General features: G+C 53.7%; 1 protein-coding gene across 2 annotated transcripts in view; it reads right to left on the bottom strand.

The window, feature by feature from the left end:
- TNFRSF1B (TNF receptor superfamily member 1B) overlaps nucleotides 1-19,699 on the bottom strand; it is a 40,375-nt gene that overhangs the window by 13,560 nt on the left and 7,116 nt on the right. For both annotated transcript variants that reach the window (XM_053575044.1, XM_053575045.1), the window contains exons 2-8: nucleotides 7,714-7,813; nucleotides 5,657-5,785; nucleotides 5,090-5,239; nucleotides 4,705-4,798; nucleotides 4,138-4,352; nucleotides 3,526-3,603; nucleotides 2,946-2,980 (exon numbers count right to left, since the gene is read on the bottom strand). In XM_053575044.1, coding sequence (XP_053431019.1) covers nucleotides 2,946-2,980; nucleotides 3,526-3,603; nucleotides 4,138-4,352; nucleotides 4,705-4,798; nucleotides 5,090-5,239; nucleotides 5,657-5,785; nucleotides 7,714-7,813 — 801 coding nt within the window. The remainder of the gene's footprint in view (nucleotides 1-2,945; nucleotides 2,981-3,525; nucleotides 3,604-4,137; nucleotides 4,353-4,704; nucleotides 4,799-5,089; nucleotides 5,240-5,656; nucleotides 5,786-7,713; nucleotides 7,814-19,699) is intronic.

The raw sequence follows: 19,699 nt of genomic DNA, 5'->3' as shown, positions 1-19,699 counted from the left end.
TTCCCCGCACAGAGGATTGGGAAACACTTGGTTGGGAAACAGAAGACAAGCAGCTGGGCTGCTGCGGCAGACATTGGAAGGGACGTTAGCTCTACGTGCCACAAGGCAGCAACTATCGGCATCACTGAATTGAAGCCAGAGAGGGAGAAGTGGATTCACACCCTGGGACAATGAGATACAGTCTGATCCCCACTTAAATAAGAGAGCACTGGGCTGGGAGACATTCCCATGTGACCTTGGGCAAATCACTTTCCCTCTCTGTACCTCTTATCAGCAAAATCGGGGGATGAAATCAGTCTGATTTCAAAAGCCATGTGATAAGCTCAGGCATGTGGATACCCAGGGCTAAGCTTTTCTGAGGTGTAGTAGTTCTCGACTGGGAGAGGCATTTGGCCTCCAGGGGACACTTGGCAATGCCTAGAGATTTCTGGTTGTCACTACTGGGGAGGGGTGCTACAGGCATCTAAGTGAATAGAGGCCAGAGACGTTGCTGAACAGCCTACAGTGCACAGGACAGCCCCTCACAACTAAGACCTATCTTGTCCAAAACATTCATGAGGTTGAGAAACTCTGGCCTAACAGGACAGGGAACATGAAGTAGCTCAATGGACTCTATTTCCTTGTCTATAAAACTGGATAAAACCCCTGCCCTGGGGCGGTGCCTGTGGCTCAGTGGATAGGGCACGGGCCCCATATACCGAGGCTGGTGGGTTTGACCCAGCCCCGGCCAAACGGCAACAAAAAAATAGCTGGGCGCTCTGGCGGGCACCTATAGTTCCAGCTACTTGGGAGGCTGAGGCAAGAGAATCACCTAAGCCCAGGAGTTGGAGGTTGCTGTGAGCTGTGATGCCACGACACTCTACTAAGGGTGATAAAGTGAGACTCTGTCTCAAAAAAAAAAACAAAAACCCACCTTGCCTACTAGGTTCAAGGTTGTGGCAGACACCATATATTGGCTCACCCCCCACCCATTTCCAATCCCTCTCCTTCATTCTCCTCTTCCACAGAGGCCAGAAAAGCAAAGCAGCACCTTCCCTGCTTCCTTTGCAGCTAGGAGTCATGTGACACAGTTCAGGCCAATGAGATGGAAGAAGTCAGCCCAAGGCCTCCGAGAAGTCATCTGATCCACTGAAAAGGGCAACATGGCCATTTACCTCTCTCTTTTTTTTTTTTTGTAGAGACAGAGTCTCACTGTACCGCCCTTGGGTAGAGTGCCGTGGCGTCACACGGCTCATAGCAACCTCTAACTCTTGGGCTTACGCGATTCTCTTGCCTCAGCCTCCGGAGCAGCTGGGACTACAGGCGCCCGCCACAACGCCCGGCTATTTTTTTGTTGCAGTTTGGCCGGGGCTGGGTTTGAACCCGCCACCCTGGCATATGGGGCTGGTGCCCTACTCACTGAGCCACAGGCGCCGCCCCCATTTACCTCTCTTTTTGCCTTGAATCTAGAGGTCACATATTAAATGCGGATCATGGGCAGTACCTGTGGTACAGTGAGTAGGGCGCCGGCCCCAGATACTGAGGGTGGTGGGTTCAAACCTGACCCCAGCCAAACTGTAACAAAAAATAGCTGGGCGTTGTAATGGGCAGCTGTAGTCCCAGCTACTCAGAAGGCTGAGGCAAGAGAATCACCTAAGCCCAAGAACTGGAGGTTGCTGTGAGCTGTGATGCCTTGGCACTCTACCGAGCAACAAAGTGAGATTTTATCCCCCCCAAATAATAATAATAAAATAAAATAAAAAAGGCTTGGCACCTGTAGCTCAAGTAGCTAAGGCGCCAGCCACAAACACCAGAGCTGGCCAGTTCGAATCCAGCCCGGGCCTGCCAAACAACAATGGCAACTACAACCAAAAAATAGCCGAGCATTGTGGTGGATGCCTGTAATCCCAGCTTCTTGGGAGGCAAGAGAATCACTTACACCCAGAAGTGGGAGGTTGCTGTGAGCTATGATGCTACAGCACTCTACCCAGGATGACCACTTGAAGCTCTGTCTCAAAAATAATAATAATAATAATAATAATAATAATAAATAAAATGAAATGATGATCATCATCTTATAACATGAGGCCAACACACAAAGGTGGCAGAGCCAAGGGTCCTATTGGCACCTCAGGGGGATACAACTGAATACATTCCAGAAGACACCAGCCCCTGGACTTCTTGGAATAGAAGAAAACTAAAGCCCTTTGTTTGAAGTTACCCATAAGTTTTGTTACTTGCAACCAGATACCTTCCTGATGGAGAATTAATAAAATACTATGATGGGTGGCGCCTGTGGCTCAAGGGGTAGGGCGCCGGTCCCATATGCCGGAGGTGGCGGGTTCAAACCCAGCCCCGGCCAAAAACCAAAAAATAAATAAATAAATAAATAAATAAAATAAAATACTATGATACTATGTTATTGGTCTGTTTCTAAGAAAAGTCCTTTACAGACCCTACTTTATAAAACAGATCGAAGGTAAGCTGCTTTGAAGTAGGGAAAGGACCCAGGGCCCAGCCCTGTAGCATCCATCTGAAACCTGAGAGATGACACCCCTTGGGCCTTCTGTGGGACACCATGGTACCCTAAAACTTGCTTTCTTACTGTTCCCTGAGAAATTGCTCTGTAATCCTAGCACTTTGGAAGGCCAAGGTGGGAAGATCACTTGACGAGGAGTTTGAAACCAGCCTGGGCAACAGTGAGACCCCATTTCTACAAAATATTAAAAAATGAGTTGGAGTGTGGTGGTGGCCGCCTGTCCCAGTTACTCTGGAGGCTGAGTCAAAAGGATTGCTTAAGGAGTTTGAGATTGTTATAAGCTGTAATGATGCTGCTGCACTCCAGACTGGGTGACAGAGTAAGAGTCTGTCTAAAAGAAAGAAATAATTCAGTATTTCCTATGTAACAGGCCAGCCCACCTAGAAGGAGACCAAGGGAGGAGGGGGAAGGGCAGAGGGACACTCACCACCTTGGCTTCTCTTTGCAGGCATGAGGGCTTCTCTATAAAGAGGAAAGAAGGGACAAGTCAGGGAGTGTGACTTCCTTGGCAGGGAAGGTCTGTTCTAACTAGGAGCGTAGCATGGGCCTCAGGCAGAATCAGCAGAGTTGGCCAGCTCTGGGGGCAGAAAGTGCCTACCAGACAAAGTCCACAGAAGCAACTCTAGTTCCCACCACCCCATCATTCTCCAGCCCCACTGCCTTTGCCCATGCTAAGCCCTCCAGGCCGGTGCCCTTCCTCTCTTGCATATACTCTACACATAAAGACCTTGCCCAGCTCAAAGGCCACCTGCTCCAGCAGGCCTAAATCCCCCAGGCTGCCTGGACAAGGATCCTGAACTCTTCCTCCCTAGGATGACCCTGCTCACATCTTGCCTTTTAGTAGTTAGGCAAGTGGAGGTGTCATCTGCCCCAGGCTCTACGTGACCCAGAACAGGGATTTCTATATCCAGTTGTCTGACCCTGAAGGCTGCCCAGCTGGACTCACAGGAGGGGCCCAGAGCAGTTTCCTGAGCAAGTGGGGGAAGGAAGGAAGAATGGAATCTTACTTTTCTTCTGAGTCACGATGACACAGTTCACCAGTACTATTATCAACAGAACCAAGGCTGTCACACCCACAATCACACCTAGAAAGAAAAGAGAAGCTCAAACAGCTGCAAAAAGATGAACTTCAGCATACCAGGAGCCAGGGAGATAAGTCAGTGACCCAAGGTGGCTGGGGTGGTTACAGGTGAAGGCCAAGTCCGAGCTGGAGGTTCTCAAATTCAGTCAAACAAATCAATCGGGTCCCTGGGCCACATCCAACCTGAGAGTCACCAGGCTCAGGTTTGAGACCTCTGGCCTGATACAGACCTAACCCCCCAAGGGAAGCCTGCGAGGTGACCTAGACCAGCCCACTGTCTTGTCAGCTCATCAGAAAGAGAAAGCAGGAGACCGTCTCCATGCGCAGGTAAAATGTTGACCTCACCTCTTCCCACCCAGGGATCCTTAGTCTCAGAACCAGGTCTCAGGAAGAGACTAGTCTCACTGTCACCTGTACGCCAGGCTGGAGTGCAGGGTCCAGCCCACAGCGGGCTCTCAGTAAGACTATGGGAAGGAAGGAAGGGAAGGGAGGGGAAAAAAGAGAAAGAAGGAACAAATGAATGAGCTCTCTTGCTTACTGACTGGGAGGGAAATGTCACCAGCGCTGACCCCTTCAGCCGGGGCACTTCCCATGGGGAGCAGGAAGGAGGTGCTTGGCGCTGTACTGGAACCCAGAGTGGGTCCTTGCTGGGATCTCGTGGGTGCTGGCTCCAGGGACACTCTCAGGGTGGGGGACACAGATGAGCAGACAGCATCCATGCTTGCATTGCCAGGGATGGCCACCAAGCTGCAGCTAAGGGAGGAGGAAGCCTGGTCAAGAGGCCGTAGAGGACAGTGGCCTAGGGAAGCTGGGCTCATCACGGGAACCAGGGCAGGGGACACAGGTCCCAACAGCAGTGATGGGAGAGTGAGAGAAGTGTCACACCCTTTCTCAGAACCATCCTCCTATCCCTCCCCTGCTTCCCCCCACACGTCCACCCAGTCCTGACTTCTGGGGTACGCTCCTACTCAATCCGCCATCTATCCTAGGGCCCATCCTCCAGATAAACCAATCTGGGCGAGAGTGGAAGGTGAGCTGCTCTGTGTCCTAGACTCCATATTCACCCCTCCCTTCTCCTCCAGAACCAAAGGATTCAGCCACTCACGTCCGATGGGGCCTGCAAACATCTGTGGATGAAGTTGTGTCAGAGAATGTCCCCGGGGCGCAGGGGGCACACAACACATCTGAAGTAGCAGTTCCTTCAAAGAAAAACGTTGGAACCTGTCAACAACGCACACGCACAGACACACACGCACGCACGCACGCACTGACTCCAGGCTTATGTGGGTTCGTCTTCCTGCAGCTTCACCTGCCTTACACAGTAGGCTCCTACTCAGAATGAGTAGGCGGGGGAGCAGACAGATAGATTAGAGTAGTAAGCACCTGGCCACCAGTGACAAGGTCCCCAAGCTGGATTGATGGGTTTATGCCCGTGACATGGCAGACATATCCAAGGGGGTCCCCAAGGACCGGTGGCCCCGGCCCCCTACCTGGTTTGGCCACACCGAAGCCAGGGCGGCACTTGCGCAGCGGAGTGCAGAGCCGGCAGCCCTCCTGCTTCTTCAGCACGCAGTAGCGTCCAGGCTTGCAGACACAGACGCGGTTCTGCTTTGCAGTGCAAGGCTTCGTTTCCACCTGGTCTAGAGGAGCAAGTGGGCAGCCCAGGGTCATTCCTGACTCCTCCCCACCCCTGCGGCCCTCCCAGCCCAGCACCCACAGACAGCTCTTCTCTCCAGGAGGCCGCAGGACCCCTTAGCATGGTGCAAACAGAACACAGGCCACAGAAGGCCAAGGCCTACAGTCCCAGTCCAGCTCTCTGACGGCAGGAGCTTGCTCACCACTCTCCCAGGCTCCACCTGCTAAATGCACGGCACTCCCACCGCCTGCCCCATGGGCTGTGGAGAAGATCTGGTGAGTGTTAGTGGTGCCACCTCATGCCCTGGGTCATGAAAACACCCGGACTACAGTAATTCCAGACAGCTAGCTACCAGAACGGCTGGGGTGCATGCTGAGCAAGGCAGGCTGCCAGGACTACCCCTGACCCTGGGCCCACTCACCATGGCTGCAGCGGGAGTCACAGCTTAAACATCTGGAGACCCGGTTCCAGAGCTGGGTGTATGTGCTGTCCTCACATGGGACACACACAGTGTCTGAGGTCTGGGTGCAGGATTCTTTCACACGGCAGCCTGGGAAAGCAAGGGCCAAGGCCTAAGCAGGGACCTGCCAGGACCCTGGGCTTAGTCACTGTTCCCCAGAACAGTGGAGTTCTCATCCCCCCGGTTCATCGCACATCTGCCGTGTAGCAGCTATCTGAACCCTTCTGCTCAAAAACTATCTTCCTCTCTGCATTCCAGATGTCCGAAATTCCACTATTATCAGTCGCATTAGTAAGAACTGGTTCCATTCTTGCTAGTTCCATTCTTCTTGATAATTTGCTAAAATTCTCCACCTAGAAGTAGGAACTACAGGGAAAAAAATGCAGTAACAATGTAGTCCCTGCTATCCTGTCAAGGACACGGGCAATGGGCTGTGACAGCCTGGAGAGAAGGTGAGACGCAGACGGAGAGCACCAAGAGAAGCCGTCTCACCTTGCTCACTGCTGTGTGTATCAAGCCACTTCTTAGAGACACTGCCAGTTACTAGAAGAACGGAGAGTCACTTGCCCTGGGGGGAGGAGGGTGTCTCTCAAATGGCTATGGGAGGTGAGAGGTACACATGCCTGTCCACATCTCAAGCTAATAGCTCAAAGCCCTCCCTTGGCTTCCAGACCCTCACAGAATAAAATCTAATTTCCTTACCACGGCCCTGCTTGCCTCTTCATCTTCCCTTACCACACTCCCCTTCACTCGCTCTGGGCCGCACACACTGGCCCTGCCATTCCTCAAGTTCACCAAATGGGCTTCCACCTCAGGGCCTTTGCACTTGCTGTTGTAGCTCCCTGGCATGCTGGTCCCTGCACCAGCCCCCTCAGAGACTTCCCCAGGACACTTCGCTCTTCCTGTCTCCCTCTGCCTTATCTTGCCTTGCTTTTTTCACAGCGCTTACTGAGCGAGTGGACCACACATCCACCACCAGCTTATTCGTCTGCATCCTCCATTAGAACGCAAACTCCATGAGAGCAAGGATTTTGTTGCCCTGCTCTCTGCTGGACTCCCAGCACTTAGCACACACGGTAGATGCTTCATAACCATGAGATGAGCGAATACACTATACATACAAGCAAATGGCTGGATGGCTCCAGCAATCATCCTGGACCTGGCTCTACCAACAGGGGCTGGGCCTCAGGTCCACTGTCTGTGAAACGGAGGATTCATTGATTCAATCAAATACGCACTGTGCACCTGCTCCATGCCAGGCACTGTGCCATGTGATGGGGATTCAGTGGGAAACAGGCCACACTCCCTGCCCCAGAGGGGCACACACTGAGGGAGGGGTGCTCAGTAGGGAAGAGGAGCACAGCAGGGGAGGGGCACACAGTGGGGGCGAGAAGAGAGGAACCAGGCCAATGAAAGAGCTGCTGTGGGAATGCCAGGGGCCAATGGGCACCCAAAGGAGGCACTTGCGGGCTGGGCAGTGTCTGGCGGGCTTCCTGGAGGAGGGGACATCTAAGCTGAGGTCTTAAGAGTAAGTAGGAGTTGGGCGGTGCCTGTGGCTCAGTGAGCAGGGTGCTGGCCCCATACACTGATGGTGGTGGGTTCAAACCCAGCCCCAGCCAAACTGCAACAACAACAAAAAAAAAATAGCAGGGCGTTGTGGCAAGTGCCTGTAGTCCCAGCTACTGGGGAGGCTGAGGCAAGAGAATCGCCTAAACCCAGGAGTTGGAGGTTGCTGTGAGCTGTGATGTCATAGCACTCTCTACCAAGGGTGATAAAGTGAAACTCTATCTCTAAAAAAAAAAAATAGAAAAAAGAAAGAGTAAGTAAGAGTTAACCAGGGGAAGAGAGGTAGAGAGGTGGAAAGTGTGCTGGGCAGAAAGAATATCGTGTACAGAGGCCCAGATGCAAGAGGGAGTGCCGGCTGACGCGTGGAACGGGCAGTTGAGCAGGAATTCAGGACCATAACCCTGCTACTTTGTGGGCACACATGCTCCTCTGGGGCCTAGCCAGTCCCTCACCAGGTGGACACTCGCTGCAGTTCTCCTGGGCCGTCTGGTGATGGAATTCTTTCATCTGACACACGTTCCAGGGATCCGAGGCATAGGTTGTAAATGCAACCTGGAAGGGTAAAGGGAAGGCAGCCATCAGCAGTGCTGTTCCCGGATTCTGCCACATGGGAGGCCCAGGTCCACACCCTTGCTACTGTCTGGAGCTCTCTCTGCTGATGTGGGCATTTCTCCCTTTGGAGGCGGCAACGGAGGGAGTGTCTTTGCTTTCTTTTGCGTCCTCCCCTAGTGTAGCACCCTCGTGTCTACAGGTGGAGACACTGAGTGGGGCTGACTTTGGGCCTGCTCCAGTGCAAGGTGGCTCCTAACACTACACAGGGCAGATGTGGGGCCCTGAAGCTGCCCAAAAGACAGTGGCCTTGGTCACAGAAGGCTGAGGTTGTCAGCACAAAGCTGCTTCCTCTGGGAAGCCTTCTCTGACTCCTCCGGGCTCTCTCTCTGAATGCTGGAAATGGCCTTTTTTACCAATCATTTCATTTTTCTTGCTTGTCCTTGTGCCCTATGTGGGTGTATATGTTCCCACATGTGTAGACACACACACAGATACACACACACACACTCCTGTGATGGAGAGGGCAGAGATGGTGCCTCTAACGTGGCATCCATAGTGGAGCTGAGGCTCGGTACATAAATGTTAGTTCATGACAGTGACAATAATCCACATTTTTTTTGGGAGCACCTCCCAGGTTCCAGGCGCTATTCAAGTGTTTCAGTTGCTCGAGACTGTGGGTGTTGTTGTACCCCACTCAGATCCCCTTTCCCAGCAGGGCTCCCCTCTGCAGAAGGGCTGCTACAGATGCTGGCCGAGGGGCCATCCCCTGATCGCAAGGTGGGACCAACTCTGGTACACTAGTTGACCTGACCTAAGACAGATCTCCACGAGGCCTCCCAACAACCAGATGAAGAAGGTCTCCTTACTGAGCCCATTGTACACAACAGGAAACCGAGGCTTAATGAGGTTGAGTCAGTTGTCCAAGGTCCTGGAGCCAGTTAGTGACAGAGAAGGATTTGAGCCTGGGTCCTGGCTGACTTCACAGCTCCTGATCTCAGCCACTGTGCTGCGTGCCTTCACGAAGGAGAGTAAGCCAAGCAGTGCATGAAAAGAGGAAGAGGAGAAGAGAGGAAAAAAGAGCAGCACAGAGAAGGTGCAGCCCCAAACAGACCAGCAAACACAGAGCTGCCCCCTTGGGTCTCTGAGTGACCCTCAGGCAATGCACGGCAGCAGCAACAGTCACCTCTGTGCCTGTCCCCCGGCACATGCCCCTGAGGCCTGAGCTACCTCCCAAAAGATTTAGATTGGCAGTCACGGCCTTCAGGGACGAGCATTAATTAGCCAGCTATGCAATGGCCGTGAGCAAGCTCAGAATTGATATATTCATTGTGTAAGCAAATCTGGGTGTGCACAGGTATGTACAAAGAAAGAAGACAGTATATACACATATCCCCAAACCTCTGGGGGCCCTGCAGACATGCCACCTTGAAATGACCAGGAGGTCAGAATCAAGAGCTGGCCCATGTCCCCATTGCCTTGCCAGCTACAATCCTATGGTCAGTGTGAGCACCACAAACCTTACTGAACTAGTGATAGATAGGGACAGAGAAAGTCTAAAAGACCTAGTTTCAGATCCTCATTACACCACTTACCAGCTGTGTGGCCTTAGGCAAAGCCCTTAACCTCTCTGGGCTGCAGCACCTAACACATAGGTGCAGGGGAGATATTAAAAATATTTAGCAGGCAGCACATCATGAGAATTGACCAGTCACTGTGGATATCAGCTGTAACCAGCCGGGTCTCAATCTCTATCACCAGGGTGCTGCCCGCTTCCCCGCCACAGTACTTCCTGGGAGTCGTGACAGTTTGGGCCCTTGGCTGGACCCCATAAAAAGTGACAAGCAGGCCTGGCATGCAGCGCTGACTCGCCTTGGCTGCACACAGCCGGGCGCCAACAGCTGGAAGCCATCATCAGGAATGACCTCCTAGGGGTAGGGGTTCTGCTGTAGAGCAATCTCTAGGACTTCTTGGCCTGAGCTGTCTCCTGCCTGGAACAGCCTCATACTTCCTCCGACAAAATTCCATTTAATCCTTAAGAGCCCATCTCTGGCAGCAGCCTCCCCTGGAAGGCGTGCAGCCAACCCTGAGTCACTGGGACCCAGAATTCCCCACCTTCCTCCCTCGGGGCTCCTGGCAGACGGGGCTGCCGTTGGGTCACTCACCTGGGCCCCTGCTAGATGGGGAGCCCTCTGAGATCGCAGACTAGAGTCACTCTTTGTTGTTGCCCCTGAGCCTGGCACAGACTAGTGCCTAGTAGTGGCTAACCCAAGCAGTGAACTTTGTCACAGTGTCATTTCCTGCAGAGGTCTGACCTCAGCACCAGAGCCAAGAAACTCAAATGTGGGTACACCCACCACCTTGGCTTGAGGCCCCTACCCCCACCCCAGGCCCAGGGCCAAAACCAGGACAGTCGGCTCTGGTGAGGCTGGGAGAGACACAGACGGCCTGACAAGGGAGGTGGGGACCATTCTGCACCACAGAGTCTAAAGAAATAACTTCAACTCTCTTCTGGACCACCAGCTGGCAGGTGCACACAGGCAGAATCTGTCCCCGCACTGCCCTCCCAGTCTGCTGCTGGGGCAGACTTTCCGGAACCCTGGGCAAGAGGAGAGGCTTTCTCAGGGTGGGGGGAGTTCAGTGCCTGCGTGTAAAGCACCTGGGGGGACTGTTACACATGCCAGTTCCCATCCCCCAAACAGAGCCAGGCTCTTGGCGTGGGCCCAAGAAGCTGTAATACTAAAAAAAAAGAAAAAGAAAGGTAAAAGGATAAAGCAAAAGAAATCTCCCCAGGAATTCCAATGCTTCCCTGCTGAGCATGACTGAATTATGTGGCTGTCTGGATAGAGGAACGAGCAGGGCAGGGCTGTCAAAGGCAAGGGGAGCCCTAAACCAGAGGAATCACACTCTCTACAGCAACCTCTGCACACATCCTTCAACCACATAGTAACGGCAGCGCAGGGCCTGCCCCCGCCCTGGCAGGCCCTTGAATTGCCCTTCCCTGAAGGCCGCCTCAGACAGTATCCTCCAGCACAGGCCAGTTGCCCCTCTCCCCTCTTCCCGGTCACCCCCTGCCCTGTATCCTCACCCCTCCAGGGCCTGAGAACCACCGGGCCAGGGCAGCTCCAAGCAGCAGAGGCAGACCCTGTCCTGGCTGGGGAAGGGTTTCCTGTCAGCGCCAGAGGGCCTGATGGGAAAGGGCCCTGCCTTGGCCAAGTTTGGGTTCTCTGATCCTGGACAGGCAGCCAGACCCCCATGACCTCTGCTTTCTGCCTCTTTGCTGTGAATACCCTTCTCGACATTTCCTCCTAAGGCAGTGTGTGCCTCCAGCCCCCCGTGGCTGGTGGAGGGGTCACCGTTTCCTTGAGCAATCTCCAGGCCTGTTTATCCTCTTGGACAGTGAAAGAAAAACAAAAAACCACAGCTCTGTCATGGCTAAACAATGAGGAACAGAAAGCCCCTTGGCAGGGCAGGACAAAAGGTTACTCTCGCCTCTGTAGTGCTCCCCAGAGCAGGGGCTGGGGCCCAAACAGCAGCCCTGGGAGCCACCTCGGGTTCCCCGAGGAACAGGGGCCCCTGGAGGCCCCCAGAACTTGCAGCAGCCTCTGACACAGCATGCTGGAAACCTCCAGTTTCTTTGCTTTGAGTTGGGGAGGCTCCCATTCACACCCCACCCACCCTCCCTCCGGGAGGGGACATTTCAGATTGTAAAATGCGGAAATAAACTGGGCAGTATTTGATTTAGTCAGCATGTTTAGCAGCAGATCTGATCTTTCAAAACATGGGGGCCCCAGGTGAAAATCTGGAAGTCACTGAAAACGGCTTACAGCAATGTCTCAGAGGTGTGTAGCAAGGAGCTGATGGCAGCTGTCCCAAGTCTAGAGAGGTACATGGAGCTTATGAAAGGGGAGGCACTGAAGACAGACTTGGGAACCTCAGAGACAACCTCCCATTGTCATGGTGGAGAGAGGCCGAGGGAAAGGCAAAGACATTCATTCATTCATTCAACAAACGTACCAAGCACCCAATGTTCTAGGTGCTGGGCATAAAGGAGCATTGAACAAATCAAACCCCTGGCCCGGGAAGCTGCCGTCTTAGCTAGGGAGATGCACACACATACAATAGAAAACTTGAAGTCCAAGTAAGAGCTAAGGAAAAGGGCAAAGCTAGGTACAGAGCCAGGGTGACAGGGAGATGAACGCGGCCCACTCAGTGCACAGCCAGGAGGTCAGGACAGAGGGTCCATGTGGGAGACAGCGAGAGAGGTGAAAACGGCAGCAGCAGCAGCTCATCATCCTTGTCTGCTCCACACCAGGCATCTTAAAGAGCTGTTCACACACTGTAGCCTCTGCAAACCCTCATCCGGTCACTGTGATGCTGGCACCACCCAACCCGCAGATGAGGAGACTTGAGCCTCAGCAAGCCCTGTGCTTCCTCCCTGGCAATAAGCTAACCCCTGCATGTCTCTCCAAGACCAGGAAGATGGGTTTCAACCACAAAGGCCACTCCAAAGACCTCCCTCCCCACCCTCAGGTGCCCCCTTGGAGTGAGTGTTAACTGGCTTTTCTGTGCCTCAGGTTCCCTGCCTATAAAACAACAGTGCGGGCCTGGCTGATGCTCTGAGCCCAAGGACCAGCTCTGGGGAGGGGTTTTGTTTGTTTTGGGTTTTTTGTTTTTTAAGACAGAATCTCACTCAGTAGCCCTGGGTAGAGTGCCCTGGCATCACCATCGCTCATAGCAACCTCAAACCCTTGCCTCAGTTTTTCTAATTTTATTTATATGTTTGTTTTTAAGACAGAGTCTCACTTTGTTGCCCCCAGTAGAGTGCTATGGCATCATAGCTCACAGCAACCTCCAACTCTGGGGGCTTAAGCAATTCTCTTGCCTCAGCCTCCCAAGTAGCTGGGGCTACAGGTGCCCACCACAACGCCTGGCTACTTTTGTTTTTTTTTTTTTGGCCGGGGCTGGGTTTGAACCCGCCACCTCCGGCATATGGGACCCGCGCCCTACCCCTTGAGCCACAGGTGCCGCCCACGCCTGGCTACTTTTATAGACAGGGTCTCCTTCTGGCTCAGGCTGGTCTTGAACCTGTAAGCGCAGACAATCCACTCACCTCAGCCTCCCAAAGTGCCAGATTACAGGCATGAACCACCAGGCCTGATCCCGGCTTAAGGTTCTTTTGTTTTTTTTTGAGACAGAGCCTCAAGCTTTCGCCCTGGGTAGAGTGACATGGCTTCACAGCTCACAGCAACCTCCAACTCTTGGGCTCAAGTGATTCTCCTGCCTCCACCTCCCAAGTAGCTGGGACTACAGGTGCCTGCCACAACACTCGGCTATTTTTTGGTTGCAGCCGTCATTGTTGTTTGGCAGGCCCAGCCTGGATTTGAACCCGCCAGCTCAGGTGTATGTGGCTGGTGCCTTAGCCACTCAAGCCACAGGCGCCGAGCCCAGCTTGGGGTTCTTAAAGGCTCAAACCCCTCACGAGACCTCAGGGGCTGGGCAGGTGTGTGCCCCACCCTTGCGAGAGGTGAATGAATGAATGGAGCTGACAGGTGGGGGCTGAGTGTAGGGCAGAGCTGAGCTGGTCTGGGGCATCTGAGGAGAGCAGAGCTGAGGGTGGGTGTGGGGGAGCTTCCACGCTCCAGCCTCTGGCTCCCCATCCCCTCTCTCCTGGGAGAGCACACTGAGCAGGATGTCCACCCTCCCTGGTGGACTAGACACCTGGCAGTGTAGGAGGGGTGCTGACTTAGGTTGGAGGTCATGTACACGCTGGTCCTGAGAGCCTGGGGGATGTCACTTTCTCTGAGCCTCAGCACTGTCACCTGTAAAATGGGAGTCATACACCTTGCCCTGACTCCTCCAGGGCTTGCTGTGAGAGACAAAGGCAGGAGGGTCCCACTTGAGTACATCATCTTCTCCCAGACTCTTAGGGGCTCCACAGGTATCAGTAAGGGGCATGCGAGGGCCCTGCTACAGAGTAGGAGAACTTGTCTCTTTCTGCTTTGGCATCTCCTAGGACTGGCAAGGTGAGAACAAGACCCCGGGCAGTGAGTTGCCCGGTATTAGTGGGGTGCCAGATGGTCCATGCAGGCCTTGCAAAAGGAGCCTCCCTCCCACCTCAAGAGCACGTATGATGAAGCTGGCCTGTGACTCCTGGGGACACAGAGTTACCCATAAGCTGGCACCAGGCCCATTCCTCAGGAAGCCTAAAGCCCAAGCAAATATGATGGCAGGGGCGATGCCTGAGTGGGGTGGAGGACTGGGTAGGGCAGAGGAAAGGGAAGATTCCTTCAGGCGAGACATGGGTCTCCTAAGGAGGGCCTCCTAAGGTGGCTCAAAGGGACTTTGCTCAGAGGAACACTGGAGGGCTGACATGACCTCAAAATAAAATGGTTGAGTGGGCAGGTGCTCCATAAGCGTCCAACCAGAGGATGACGTGGACTGAGTCCCTCAAAGAAAGCAAGCCTCAGAGGCCTGGCAAGGAGAAGCTCCACCAGCGCCCAGGACAGTAGGCTGACCCGGTGAGTCAGGGACCACCTGTCCTGCCCCCTGTACCCTCTCTTCCTTTCCCTGTCTCCTCTCTCACCCTGGGAGACTCAAAGCACAGCTGGTGGACAACACTGCAAGAGTGAGATAGTCCAGGAGGGGCCTCTGCTGGAGCCATGACCTAGTAAGGGGCAGGGCCAGGGGACCACACGGGTTTCTCTGATTCCAGAGTCTGTGTCAGGGAACCTGGCAACCCTGGCCCAGCCTATTTGTCACTTTTTTTCTTTTTTTTTTTTGGTTGTTTTTTTTTTTTGTGAGACAGAGTCTCAAGCTGTCGCTCTGGGTAGAGTGCCGTGGCGTCACAGCTCACAGCAACCTCAAACTCTTGGGGCTTAAGCGATTCTCTTGCTTCAGCCTCCCAAGCAGCTGGGACTACAGGTGCCTGCCACAACACCCAGCTATTTTTTTTTGTTGCGGTTGTCATTGTTGTTTTAGCTGGCCTGGGCTGGGTTCAAAACCACCAGCCTTGGTGTACGTGGCCGGCGCCACCTTGCCACTTTTTTTGTTCCCACACTAAGGCCCTGTGAGTACCCCAAGGTTGAGGCCTCAGTCCCTTCTCCTATTTATAAATAGAAGTGAGAGAGGAAGGAAAGAGAGCAGGTTTGGGGGAGGAGGAAGAAGTGGCCATCACCAAGACAATGTCCTCTGAAAGGACTACATCTGTGGAGCCATCTGCTCTTCCTGCCACCATTAGAACACCACCCTTAATTTTCCAGACACCCCTGGGCAGGCATCTGCCAGCTGAGAGCCGGAGGTGACACAGTGAGAAGGTGACCACAGGGAAAGCTTCAGACTTTGGGGATAGAGAGTATTCCTCAAGGACAGAGACTGCTCAGATCCAGGGAAAGCACCCACTGTGTGCAGATACAGTGCTGGGCATGTTCACATGTTCCATTTTATCCTTGCAATGAGGTCAGAACCATCCCATTTTCCAGATGCAGAAATGGAGGCTTTGGGAGATTCAATACAAAGTGTGCAAGGCCAAGAAGTGAGTGGCAAACCAAGAGCTGGTGCAGCTACACAGCCCCCATGCCCGCTGACAATTTTAAACCTTGTGACCTTGGTCTGCTCCCTCGTTTTCTAGACAAGGGGCCCACAGAGGGGAGAGACACTTCTAAGAATGCACAGCAAGCAGGGGTAGAAGGTTCAGTGACTCTCCCAGGAAAAAAAGGGCTCTAGGGTCCCCAGGCAGATGTTGCAGGTGTGGGGAGGTGTTGGCATGTCTGCCCAAGGACCCCCAAAAGGTGGAAACTGTCTTCAAGCAATAGAGAAACCACATCATTTGCATGACAGGTCCCCAGGCCCCTGGGGCAGGGTGGGCGGCAGCAGAAGCATTTGGGTCTCAAGCTTGGGGGTTCACAGGAGCCTATGGACTGTGAGGTACAGCCACATCAGGCCAGGCCGTCATAGTGATGCCAGGGTCAGGTAGCGGAGGCCCGTGTGCCGTCACGGAGTGGAACAGTGTCTGCATCAGGAAGGACTGACCACATCAAGGGGGGCGGCCCAGGGTGACACATCCCACCCCCAGCCTGTGATGCCTGTGATGTTGCTTTAGAAGTGAGCTGGGGGCAGACCAGAAGCCCAGACTGGTATCCGGTTCTTGAAGCCAGGTTTTGTGTTAAGTGCTAGGATACTTAGCACTTAAGTAAGCGCTTAAAGATGCCCAAGCCTGGGCCTTGCCCCAAGGACCGCTCAGTCCAGTGACAGAGAGTACCCCAAACCTCCCCCACTGTCACCCTCCATGGAGCCTGTTAGTATCACCTCCTCCATCTCCCACAGCCCCCTCCTTGCTACCCTCAGCATCTCCAGCAGCTGCAGGCTCCTCCTCTTGGTCCCCAGCCTGATGTCCCTTTGCACATAGACCTAAGCCACCTTCCCACATCAAGTCTGGTCCACCTTAGAAGTTTTCATTGGCGCCACCACCTTCAGGCAGAGCACAACCCATCAGCCAGGTGCCTGGAGCAGCGAGCCCGGCTCCTGCCTGCGTGTCCTGCTGTGGGCACTTCACCTGTCACTGTCCACAGCACAGAGCAGCATGTGCCCCGAAACCTCCGTCCTCCACTCCTGCTGCTGCCGCCACCCAACATCCCGACCCACCCGCGGGGCTAACTCTGGGCTTCTCTTGGGAGTCCCCGCCGCTATCATTTCAGATGGGGTCAGAGGTCTGTCCTAGGGGCTCCCGTGACAACCCGGGTGTATCTCTATTCCACCCAGACCAGACTAGTTGGAGGAGAATTTTGTTTTCCCCCATGCCTCCTCCCATGTCCTAGCATGAGCTCTGAGCCAGACACCCAGCTTTTAATCCCAGTTCTGCCATTCCCCCTCCTCTGTTTTATCATCTATAAAATGGGGACAAAAACTGTGCCCACTCCACAGGGCTGGCAGCTGGAGCTCCATGTCACCCACGTTTTAATTACTCATCGCTCCATACCCAGCCAGTGCATGGCCCACAGCTGGTGCCTAATAGATGCTCAACAATTCAACAGAAGCAAAATTTTTAATTTCCAATGAGCTGAAGTAAGTTGGGGCTAGTGTGAAAACTGGGCAAGGCTCACAAGGAGAGGGGGTGGCATCTCCTGGGGGGCAAACTGAGGGACAGTTTTCAGATAATGGTTGCTCACAATCACCTTGACCACCATCTCAAGCAGGCCTGGCCACCTGGGCTGGTATCTTGCCTCTGCCTCTAGTGAGCTGCAAAACCGGAGCTTGTAGCTTAACTTCTGTGCCTCAGTTGCCTCTTCTGTAAAATGGGGATAATATGCCCCCCAGGTGCTGTGAGGATGGAAAGGCACTCCATGCATTTAAGGGATCAGAAGCTTACCTGGCATCTAAGCAACACCCCATAGATGTGAGCTCTTAACTCCCAGTTCATTGCACCTCCCAGCAGCTCTTGGCCTCATGGGAAGTGACCAAGAGTAGCCCTTTTATTCCTACCTGACAGCTGAGGAAGGCAAAGCTCAGGGAGCAGCTCAGAGGGTCGCCAGGTACCCGGGCAGCAGGGCTAGGAAGACCCCTAAAACACTGCCCCCAAGTGCCAGTGGGGGGTGTCATCTCTCACACCCAAGATGAAAAGCAGCCCTGCTAAGTCTCATGCCCACCCCAACCAGAGTGACCAGCCAGGGCTGACCGAAGCCAGGCTTGCCCTGCAACTGACCAACAGAGCTCCAGGGACACAGGGAATTGACAAGAATCAGGCCACTGGGCTCTGGCCAGGTCAGAGCTAAGGCCAGAGGGACCACCTGCTGCAAGATGGGGATGGAGGGAGCACAGCCTCTTCCTCCCATGCGTTTCTGTCCCCACCCTGCATGTATGGTCCTAGTCTAAAGGCGTCCTCCTCCTCCCTCAAGCCTCTTGGCCCTTCCTTCCTGCTCTGCTGCTTCTCTCCAGCCCAGAGCTCTGAACCATGGTGACAGCCTCCAGTCTCCCCATCCCATCTGTCCTTCACAATAAGGTCTGAGCAGTCTTCCTAACACTCTCTCTGTCCCGGGTCACTCACTCCCTTGCTCAAAAACTTTCAGTGGCTCCCCACTCCCTCAACTCCTAACAGGAGGTCCCTGTGACAGATGAAAGCTAAGAATATCTGGGTTAAATCACAATTCCCCCACCTTATTAGCAGACAGACTTGAAGGCATTGTTTTGTTTTGGTTTTAAAGAAATAAAGGAGCTTCAGCTCGGCACCTGTAGCTCAGTGGTTAGGGCACCGGCCACATACACCAGGGCTGGTGGGTTCAAACCCGGCCCAGGCCTGCTAAACAGCAATGACAACTGCAACAAAAAAATAGCTGGGCGTTGTGGCAGGCGCCTGTAGTCCCAGCTACTTGGGAGGGTGAAGCGGGAGACTTGCTTAAGACCAAGAGTTTAAGGTTGCTGTGAGCTGTTGATGCCACAGCTTTCTATTGAGGACAACATAGTGAGACTCTGTCTCAAAAAAAGAAAGAAAAGAAAAGAAACAAAGGAATTTAATAAAACCTCAGTCTTCATCTATAGAAATGGACTGATAATAGCTCATACCTCCTAAGGCTAATGAAAGAATTCAATGAGATAAAACATGTGAGCATTTAGTAAACTCCCCCAAATTACAGCAGGTACAATTTCTTTCTTTCTTGATACAGAGTCTCACTTTGCTGCCCCCGGTAAAGTGCTGTGGAGTCACCGCTCACAGCAACCTCAAACTCTTGGGCTTAAGCGATTCTCTTGCCTCAGCCTCTCAAGTAGCTGGGGACTACAGGTTCCGTCACAATGCCCGGCTATTTTTTTGTTGTAGTTGTCATTGTTGTTTAGCAGGCCCAGGCCAGGTCTGAACCCGCCAACCCTGGCATATATGGCCAGTGCCCTAACCACTGAGCTACGAGAGCCGAGCCCCGAGGGCTGGCTATTTTTTTGAGACAAGGTCTCACTCTTGCTGGTCTCGAATCTGTGAGCTCAGGCAATCCACCCGCCTCAGCCTCCCAAATGCTGGGATTACAGGTGTCAGCCACCATGTTCAGCCCAAGTACAATTTCTTAATGTAATTGGAAGCACCACCTCCCTACACTGCCCCAAACTTACAGCCTCATGTGCCATTTCTGCTCCCTACAAATCTTAAGCTCCAACTAGAATGGTCTACCACCCTTGACCCCTGCTGTCCTGCCTCTTGAGACACCATTTTGACACCTAAAGCCGGTCATCCCAGGCCTGCGTACCCTCCACAGCTTAGAGTTTAGTAGGTCCACCCTCCATGTGTCCTGGAGGAGGGTAGGATGGGGGCAGGATCATGAAGGTGACAAGAACAGATGAGAGCAGTGAGCAAAGGACCAGGCCAGGAGGATATGAGCCGAGGGGCTGGGAGGGGTGATGACAGAGAGAATGGGGGACCCACTGTGGGGTGCATGAGGAGGCTCAAGGGAGCTGGGGACACAGGATGAGAAGGGGCAGGATTTGCGGCTGTGCATCCAAGGAAGCAGGAGACCTGGGCTGGAGCACCTGTGGGCAGGGTCAGCAACAGCCTGGGGCCTCGGAGTTGCCTCGGAGTTCGCTCAGAGCCGCCTCAGAGCTGGGGCTGTGGGTCAGCAGGAGGGAGGGCCCAGGACCCTGGCCAGACTCCTATTAATCAAGGCAGAGTGCAGAGCTGGAGCCTGTCCCCAGAGAATCACTGTCAAGGCCAGGGCCAGACAAGGCCTTCTGAGAGGGGCCACATGGAAGCCTGATCTATACCCAACTCCCCTTGCCACCACCATGGCCTAATACTGGGGCCCAGGACCCAAGGTGGGGGTCAAGGAGGTCCTTGCTAATCTCAAGTCATAACAGGGGCAGCTGGAGCTCAGAAGAGGGAAGGGCACTGCCAAAGTCCTCCCTGAGGTGGAG

The sequence above is a fragment of the Nycticebus coucang genome, chromosome 22 (genome assembly GCF_027406575.1).
Source record: "Nycticebus coucang isolate mNycCou1 chromosome 22, mNycCou1.pri, whole genome shotgun sequence".
In the NCBI taxonomy this organism is placed as follows: domain Eukaryota; kingdom Metazoa; phylum Chordata; class Mammalia; order Primates; family Lorisidae; genus Nycticebus; species Nycticebus coucang.
This window is presented reverse-complemented; position numbering and strand designations above follow the sequence as displayed.